Below are 10,000 nucleotides of genomic sequence, written 5' to 3'. Positions count from 1 at the left end.
CACAGAAGTGAATGAACACCTCTGTTACCGTGACAACAAGACAAGCTGAGCATTACAGGCAGCAGGAGAGGAAACTGTATGGCACAACAGCTGGATTAGATTAGATTAGATTAGATTAGATTAGATTAGATTATACAGGTGGAGCTGATAAAGTGACACTGAGTGTGTATTGTAGTTATATATCTATTTCTATATCTCTGTCTGTCTATACCCATGATTATAGATATTGGTACAGATATTGATCGCACATTTTGACCTGTCCGGTGGACAGCGCGCTGGTCAGCCACTCCAGGTCTCTTAATTTGAAGGGCAGCAGGACGAGGCTGACGCCCCGCCCCACGTCCACGGCGCTCTCTGGGTACAGGAAGTGATGCGTCGTCCGATTCCCAACGTCCTCCTCGAAACCGCGAGTCACCGCCTTGTTCATCCTGAGAGACAGAGGTCATGACCTTTACCACTGTGTGTGTGTGTGTGTCACTGTGTGTGTGTGTGTGTGTGTGTGTGTGTGTGTGTACCGGATCACGGAGCTGTGTGAGTCGATCAGGCCGCCGTGTCTGGAGTGCCGCAGGTTGCCGGAGTTGCCGACCACAGCGCAGCTACGGCAACGAGAGGGGCGGGGCCTGAGGTCCAGAGTGGGCGGGGAAATGACCCGGAACATCTTTGACATCACTTCCTCCAGAGTCTGCTCGTCATTGGAGCGCTGCAGACCCTGCAGGGGGACGAGAACCACACGTTTGAACCCGATGCTGCTTCACAGTCTGTCTGTCTGTCTGCCTGCCTGTCTGTCTGCCCGTCTGTCTGTCTGTCTATCTGCCTGTCTCTCTGTCTCGCTCTCTGCCTGCCTGTCTCTCTCTCTGTCTGCCTGTCTGTCTGTCTATCTGCCCGCCTGTCTGTCTGTCTGTCTGTCTGTCTGTCTATCTGCTCGCCTGTCTGTCTGCCTGTCTATCTGCCTGTCTCTCTGTCTCGCTCTCTGCCTGCCTGTCTCTCCCTCTGTCTGTCTGCCTGTCTGTCTGTCTGCCTGTCTGTCTGCCTGTCTTGCTCTCTCATGAGGACTCTGGACCTGCTGACCAATCAGAGTCCAGCTCCAGGAAACACAGCCACAGTGAGTCTGTCACATTACAGATGTTATTAGATTGTATTGGAGATGAATGACGGCCTTCAGCTGCTCCTCTGACTCCCAGCAGGGGGCGCCGTTTGTCCCGGCCCGTCGCTGCGAAGCCACAAAACGCCTCGCCATCTTCCTTCCGGTTTGTTTGTGGCACGCTCAGCGGCGCGGCGTCCGGCGAGCCAGGCGGCCCGCTGGCCCCGCCCACCGGCCCCGCCCACTGGCCCCGCCCACCTCATGCTGCTGACGCGACTTTTCAAATTCAGGTCAGAGTGGAGGAGAACACCCAGGCTTGTTTTTTCATCTGCAGAGCCACGTGTCCGAGCTCCGTGCGTCTGCGCCAGTCAGATTAGATTAGATTATAAGATTATTAGATCTTTATAGGAACCTCTGTTTGGTCTGCAGCACTCAGGACAGCAGCGGGACACAGATTTGGGGTTTTAATGCTGCCTCTTCCACAGAGGAACAGAGGGGGGAACGTGGGCCTACAGAGGAACAGAGGGGGGAACGTGGGCCTACAGAGGAACAGAGGGGGAACGTGGGCCTACAGAGGGGGAACGTGGGCCTACAGAGGGGGGACGTGGGCCTACAGAGGGGGAACGTGGGCCTACAGAGGAACAGAGGGGGGAACGTGGGCCTACAGAGGGGGAACGTGGGCCTACAGAGGAACAGAGGGGGGAACGTGGGCCTACAGAGGGGGAACGTGGGCCTACAGAGGAACAGAGGGGGAACGTGGGCCTACAGAGGAACAGAGGGGGAACGTGGGCCTACAGAGGAACAGAGGGGGAACGTGGGCCTACAGAGGAACAGAGGGGGGAACGTGGGCCTACAGAGGAACAGAGGGGGAACGTGGGCCTACAGAGGGGGAACGTGGGCCTACAGAGGGGGAACGTGGGCCTACAGAGGAACAGAGGGGGGAACGTGGGCCTACAGAGGAACAGAGGGGGGAACGTGGGCCTACAGAGGAACAGAGGGGGAACGTGGGCCTACAGAGGGGGAACGTGGGCCTACAGAGGGGGGACGTGGGCCTACAGAGGGCCTACAGAGGGGGAACGAGGGGGAACAGAGGGGGAACGTGGGCCTACAGAGGGGGAACGTGGGCCTACAGAGGAACAGAGGGGGGAATGTGGGCCTACAGAGGAACAGAGGGGGAACGTGGGCCTACAGAGGAACAGAGGGGGAACGTGGGCCTACAGAGGAACAGAGGGGGAACGTGGGCCTACAGAGGAACAGAGGGGGGAACGTGGGCCTACAGAGGGGGAACGTGGGCCTACAGAGGAACAGAGGGGGGAACGTGGGCCTACAGAGGAACAGAGGGGGGAACGTGGGCCTACAGAGGAACAGAGGGGGGAACGTGGGCCTACAGAGGAACAGAGGGGGAACGTGGGCCTACAGAGGGGGAACGTGGGCCTACAGAGGGGGGACGTGGGCCTACAGAGGGGGAACGTGGGCCTACAGAGGAACAGAGGGGGGAACGTGGGCCTACAGAGGGGGAACGTGGGCCTACAGAGGAACAGAGGGGGGAACGTGGGCCTACAGAGGGGGAACGTGGGCCTACAGAGGAACAGAGGGGGAACGTGGGCCTACAGAGGAACAGAGGGGGAACGTGGGCCTACAGAGGAACAGAGGGGGAACGTGGGCCTACAGAGGAACAGAGGGGGGAACGTGGGCCTACAGAGGGGGAACGTGGGCCTACAGAGGGGGAACGTGGGCCTACAGAGGAACAGAGGGGGGAACGTGGGCCTACAGAGGAACAGAGGGGGGAACGTGGGCCTACAGAGGAACAGAGGGGGAACGTGGGCCTACAGAGGGGGAACGTGGGCCTACAGAGGGGGGACGTGGGCCTACAGAGGGCCTACAGAGGGGGAACGAGGGGGAACAGAGGGGGAACGTGGGCCTACAGAGGGGGAACGTGGGCCTACAGAGGAACAGAGGGGGGAATGTGGGCCTACAGAGGAACAGAGGGGGAACGTGGGCCTACAGAGGAACAGAGGGGGAACGTGGGCCTACAGAGGAACAGAGGGGGGAACGTGGGCCTACAGAGGAACAGAGGGGGAACGTGGGCCTACAGAGGAACAGAGGGGGGAACGTGGGCCTACAGAGGAACAGAGGGGGAACGTGGGCCTACAGAGGGGGAACGTGGGCCTACAGAGGGGGAACGTGGGCCTACAGAGGAACAGAGGGGGGAACGTGGGCCTACAGAGGGGGAACGTGGGCCTACAGAGGAACAGAGGGGGGAACGTGGGCCTACAGAGGGGGGAACGTGGGCCTACAGAGGAACAGAGGGGGAACGTGGGCCTACAGAGGAACAGAGGGGGAACGTGGGCCTACAGAGGAACAGAGGGGGAACGTGGGCCTACAGAGGGGGGAACGTGGGCCTACAGAGGAACAGAGGGGGGAACGTGGGCCTACAGAGGAACAGAGGGGGAACGTGGGCCTACAGAGGGGGAACGTGGGCCTACAGAGGAACAGAGGGGGAACGTGGGCCTGCAGAGGAACAGAGGGGGGAACGTGGGCCTACAGAGGAACAGAGGGGGGAACGTGGGCCTACAGAGGAACAGAGGGGGGAACGTGGGCCTACAGAGGAACAGAGGGGGGAACGTGGGCCTGCAGAGGGGGAACGTGGGCCTGCAGAGGAACAGAGGGGGGAACGTGGACCTACAGAGGGGGAACGTGGGCCTACAGAGGAACAGAGGGGGAACGTGGGCCTGCAGAGGAACAGAGGGGGGAACGTGGGCCTACAGAGGAACAGAGGGGTGGGACGTGGGCCTGCAGAGGAACAGAGGGGTGGGACGTCTGCACGGAGTGCGGGACGTGCCGTGAGTCTAATCCCACACGCGTGTCAGATCAGCTGAGCCTGAGCTGGTTCTCTCCACATGTGATTCTGCAACATGGAGCGACTTTTTCCAATGGCAGCTGTGAGTGACAGACGAGCAGCAGCAGGGCTTTTTGTCCTTACCAGCCACCATCTGAGCGCCTCGCCGTCCATGTTGCTGCTGCTGCTGAGCAGGACGGGCTGCTGCTGCGGGTCGAAACGCTCGCCGAACCAGCGGGACGCCCCCAGCTCCGACACACACGGGTCAGCACAGCCACACGGACTGGGAGGAGAGACAGGCACGAGTCAGACAGACAGCAGGATGACCAGGAGAGGACAGACAGACAGTCAGACAGACAGACAGCAGGAGGGTGGTATAGATAATGTGGCGGTATGAACTGGCGTGGGTCTTTGGTTCACGGCAAATCAGAATATTTCTGGGTGGTTCCTGTTGCCATGGCAACAGCTTTAGCGTCACGGCGTGGACAGAGGAATCTGTTTGAATAACTTTATTCAAACGTCCACAGTGACATCAGCAGCTGCTGCTGTCGGTGGATCTCACGGCGTCGCAGCAACAACCAGGTCAAACCACCTGCTGCCGATAAAGTTCCTTCAAAACGATCAGAACAGGCTGCGGCTAATCTGAGCTGATCAGCTGGGAGCTCATCCTGATGATCAGTAGCAGTTTTAGGCACGGGTGAAGTGGGCAGCCACCCGGGGCAGCATTTTTTCATGTCACGTGGGGGGCGGCACGAGCGAAAAAAAAACAAAAAAAAAAAAAAAAAAAAAACATCAGCGCTGCAAAGCAGCTTTTTATTACCGTATTCATCTGAATATAAGACGATATTTTTTCCATTGAAAATGCCCTGAAAAAACGCCCTCATCTAATATTGGGGGTCTAAGCAAATACACATGTATTGTTGCATATATAAACCAGTAGGTAGGCTCTCCTGATGCCGCGATTACCAGCGAATGGCCGCATTGCACAGTCAATAATCAACCATGTTGTCAGTGTCAGTGTCTGTTGTGCTGCTGCAGCCGCGTATGAACAAAAGTTGATTTATAATGAATGCTGCACAGGCCGAGGAGAACCTGAGGAGAACCTGAGGAGAACCTGAGGAGAACCTGAGGAGAACCTGAGTAGTACTGAGTAGTTACTTTATAGGTTTTTTGCAAGAACAAGACATGCACTGCCACAGTTTACACTGGGAGCAGCACACACACACACACACACACACACTCACACACACACACACACACACACACTCACACACACACACTCACACACACACACACACACACACACACACACACACACACACTCTCTCTCACACACACACACACACACACACACACACACACACACACACTCACACACACACACACACACACACACTCTCTCTCACACACACACACACACACACACACACACACACACTCTCTCTCACACACACACACACACACACACACACACACTCACACACACACACACACACACACACACACACACACACACTCTCTCTCTCACACACACACACACACACACACACACTCACACACACACACACACACACACACTCTCTCTCTCACACACACACACACACACACACACACTCTCTCTCACACACACACACACACACACAGGAACATTCCAGGCCACAGTGTGAAAGGTGGTGTGGTTCTGCTGACGTAAACACACTCCTCTGCCAACACCATGACATCAGCTGATTGTTGACAGCTGTTGCCATGGCAATGTGAACCACCTGGAAACACTGATGTGCCGCGAACCAGAAGGCCCACGCCGGCTCTACCTGTTCTGTTTCTATGGCCTCTGGCTGCGGAGGACGTCCTGCAGCCCAGAGGATCATGGGAAACCATTAATCCCAGTGGGCTACCTGGGCTGGACCGGGGCGTGTCCCGCGGCTCGGGGATCGCCTTCAGGCTCCGCCTCTTGACTGTCGGGCCGGGCGGCGCTGGGTGGCGGGGGAGTCGCGGCGGGGTCAGGGGTCAGGTCAGCAGCAGGCCCCGCCCCTGGGAAACAGAGACAGGCTGTGAGTCGGAGGCTGCGCGGTTGTCTTGGCAACCAGATATAAGCGACTTTTTTAAACTAAATTAATGTGGAGCAAAAATATTTTTTCTTCTTTTTTCATTTGTGTCAGATGAAGCCGCACACTGGAAGCCATGTTTCTCCTGAGCTCTCTGTGCTGATCAGCTATTGGCTCCTGATCGCTGTGTTATGATTTCTGCTAACGATGGCCAAACTGCATCATGAAGCATCTGGTTACAAAGTCCAAAGATTAAATAAAGATTAAATCAATCATGTACATCTGTCTGTCAATTCAAAACGATGTTTAAACTTAAGGTAATTAATAAATATAAATCCTTATTATACAGGGTGACCCAAAAAAACGGGAACTTTTTAACAATCCAATAAAACCAAGAGTGATGGAAGAAAAATATTTTATTCATAGTAATTGAAACCTTAAAACATGCCATTTAAGAAACAATGATGAAATTTTCATTTTTTAAAAATTGTGCTGCCACATGCTCATGTCTGCCAATACGCACTTCAGAGATTCCCGTTTTTTTGGGTCACCCTGTAGATACAAAATGTAAATAAACATAGTATGTTATCTTGTGTTATTGTATTTTGGTGTATATATATATAGAGAGAGAGAGATAGATATAGATATATATATATACATATATCTATATATATCTATATCTATCTATCTATCTATATATATAGATATATATATATATAAATATATATATCTATATAGATATATGTATATATATCTATATATCTATATATATATATATATATATGAATCATGGATTTGATCTATGTAGTAATTTGTCCACATTAGGAGTGTTTATTGATTGCAGTGTCATCTTTTGTTTCTGGTATATTGATGATAATTTATTGAGTCGATTTTCTTTCTTTTTGATCTTTTTGTTTTGGTGAAATAATATGAAAGATGTAAGAAAGGGTAGGCATTATATAAGCTACAGCTTCTGCCTACAGCTTTTTCAGTTCCAATTAGCTGTATATTTTCTGTATTGTCTGTATGTGGTAATGGAGGATGAACTGAAATAAGATTATGTATCTTAAATAATCTTAAATAATCAAACGTATCAAAATAAATGACAAAATCCTGTAAAGAAAAGGGATTTTCTTCAACAAATAATAGCAGCAATAACAAAAATACTAAAAATGATAAACTAATGCCTCACTCATCTCTGTTGCTCCTCTGGAGGGCGTGGCCCGGCTGAGGGGCGGGGCTAAGGACAGAGACAGGAGGTGTCTCCTCTGGATGGTCTGACTGGCGAGCATGAGGATGACGATGGCAGCAAACAGCACGACGGCGCACAGCTTCCTCCTCATCAACATGGCTGGACGGACTGAAGGCTGGGAGGAGTCTGTGGGGCCGGCGGGGGGGCGGAGGGGGGTGAGGGTGGGGGGGCAGACCTGTCAATCACAGCGCCAGTCGTCTATGTCAGCATAGTTAGTGTGTGTGTGCGCCCGTCTGCTGGCTGAGCTTCATCATCTGGACGTCTTCCTCTTTTATCCACTCCATCGAGGCTCCGCCCACTCTCATCTTCATCACAGGAAGTCCACTGTGTGTGTGTGTGTGTGTGTGTGTGTGAGCAATCAAAATGCTGACAACTTCCTGTTGTGCGGAGTGAAGCTTTCCTGCAGATTGCAAAAGCCTGATCTGCAAGAGAGAAACAGAAACACAATCATCACCATCTTCATCACCATCTTCATCACCAACATGAAGGTCAGTTTCCTGTCTGGTGGTGTGTGAGCAACGGCTGAAGACGAAAGCTGTGTTCGAGACGTCCTCAAACGCCCCTCAGGACTGACCTCTGAACCCCCAGTTTGCCCAGAAACAGGAAATGACATCAAAGCGAGTCAAAAGCTTCTGCCGGGTGGAAACAGCCTGAGCTGCTCTCACGCCGCGCCTCTGGACCAACCTGAACTCTGACCTTTCAGGATAATTTGCATAATGTCGCTGATGAAAAGTTGGAATTTCTTGAACCAAAATTTTGAAATGTGCAAAACATTGTGGATGGAGGGCAGCCTGTGAGGGCGTGGCAGGTCAACGCTCCGCCCACTACAGGACAGCATCAGTGCACTGGGACTGCCCTGGCGCTACTGCATGTTTTGGTAATAACATAATTATTTGAGTTGTGCTTTTACCTGCACCTTTTTACCTTTTTACCTGGTCCATGTTCATGTGCACTGTCCCTGTTCAGTAACATAAGTCAACAAACAAAATGTAAAGGCTGCATCCACTGCAGAGCCATGCACCACCAGGATCCACCAGGATCCAGCAGGATCCACCAGGATCCACCAGGGAGCTAATCAGGGAGCCAGTCTGGCGGGAAACAAGATGATTGGCTGAGGGCAGGTGAAATGAGGGGCGGGGCTAAACGAGGTTAAAGCAGGGCAGGTGAGCTGAGGGGAAAAACGAGCCGTGGCTGAACGCCGTGACGTTGACCCTTGCAGAGTCTCCAGCCACTGAGGTCAATATTAACCACAATGCACTGCAGTTATCCTTTATTTCCTGATGCAGGCCGACTTGTAGGAGGAGCAGATGATCTCAGTGTCAGGAAACAAACCCTGACAAGTCAAGTCAGTTTATTTCTACAGCCCTTTAAATACAGCCACACGCTGCCTTAGTGCTGCTCAGTGACGGACTGAATGTCAGACACAACATCAAGACGAGTTCAGACAAATGAGTTCATGAAAATATAAAGCAAACTCCACAGCAGCCATAAGAACGAACACTGGAACACAATAAAAACAATTTAAAAACCAATTTAACCATAAAAACTGAAGTTACAAACAAAATCAGTGAGAAAATCAAATTGACCTTTTTCCTAGTTATTCATGTGCACTGTCCCTGTTCAATAACATGAGTCAGCAAATAAAACGTAAAGGCTGCATCCACCGCAGAGCCATGACATGCAGCTGAGCCGTGCACACAGTCACCATGAGTGTGAGTACAGTGGGAGAACAGAGAGTCTGAGCCAGGTTCTGGTTCCAGTCCGCTTCTGGGAACCCTGACATCCAGATGAAGCTCCTGTCACATGACCCAGTGCAGCTGCACTAACAGCACTAATAACGATTAAAATCATAATAACAGCGAGCAGACATGCAGAGGACAGGACCATGTCAGCCAGACTCACACAGGACTCCTGCAGGTGGGACGCTCTCAGGCCCTGAGCCGGGCGGCGGGTTCGCCTCTCCGCTCGCTTCCACAGCAAAGCAGCTGAGGCAGGAAGCTCGGCCTCAGCACCGCCACCGCCACCGCCACCACCGCCACCGCCACCGCCAGCCACACAGCAACACGTCCCGGGACCCTTTGGCTGTTTCTCTAACCACAAATATCTGTGAAAGCATCAGGTCGTTTCTTCCTGGCGTAAGGTTACCATGTGGACACGACGTGCCGGATCTACTTTCCAAATCATACAGGAAAATAACAGAAAAGCGACGTTTCATTTCTTCAAATAAAAAACCAAAAAAAGGAGGCAGGACTGGGCTGGTTTCTGCTCACAGGCTCAGCGGTCACACTCACACAAACGTTTGGTGGAGCTCCAGGTTCTGCTTTTTGCTTTCTCTGTTGGCAGTGTGATGCGGTTTTGGAACTTCCTGTTTCCTACTGCAACTTCCTGTTTCTGTTATAACTTCCTGTAATTCACAGGAGAGCGGCGAGCGCCGGCGGGACCGCGACTCAGTCACACAAGAGCTGGCTCTCCTCAGCTCGCTACGCATCAAACCAAACTGCAAACAGCAAGGAGGCACAAACAAACACTTGAGCTGAAGTGAAATAAAAACCCAAAGTGGACTTCAGGGCAGAAACAAAGTCAAACCAAACAACGAAGCTGAACCTGGAGCAGCAAAACCTCAAGTCAGGCCGCAGACTGATGACACGCAGCGTGATGTCATCATGACCAGACACAGCCAGCACAGCAGAGCCCGACACGCCTGCCAGCAAACACCACATCACCTTCATCACCATCATCATCCTCATCATCCTCATCACCTTCATCATCCTCATCACACTCAG

At 52.5% G+C, this 10,000-nt stretch overlaps 1 protein-coding gene across 1 annotated transcript in view; it reads right to left on the bottom strand.

The window, feature by feature from the left end:
• st3gal8 (ST3 beta-galactoside alpha-2,3-sialyltransferase 8) overlaps window positions 1-7,638 on the bottom strand; it is a 9,687-nt gene extending 2,049 nt beyond the window's left edge. The window contains exons 1-5 of the mRNA XM_030052244.1: window positions 7,158-7,638; window positions 5,816-5,951; window positions 4,065-4,203; window positions 516-709; window positions 249-428 (exon numbers count right to left, since the gene is read on the bottom strand). Coding sequence (XP_029908104.1) covers window positions 249-428; window positions 516-709; window positions 4,065-4,203; window positions 5,816-5,951; window positions 7,158-7,314 — 806 coding nt within the window. The 5' untranslated portion in view covers window positions 7,315-7,638. The remainder of the gene's footprint in view (window positions 1-248; window positions 429-515; window positions 710-4,064; window positions 4,204-5,815; window positions 5,952-7,157) is intronic.
• Window positions 7,639-10,000: the final 2,362 nt, after the last annotated feature.

The sequence above is a fragment of the Myripristis murdjan genome, chromosome 5 (assembly GCF_902150065.1).
Source record: "Myripristis murdjan chromosome 5, fMyrMur1.1, whole genome shotgun sequence".
Classification (NCBI taxonomy): Eukaryota; Metazoa; Chordata; class Actinopteri; order Holocentriformes; family Holocentridae; genus Myripristis; species Myripristis murdjan.
This window is presented reverse-complemented; position numbering and strand designations above follow the sequence as displayed.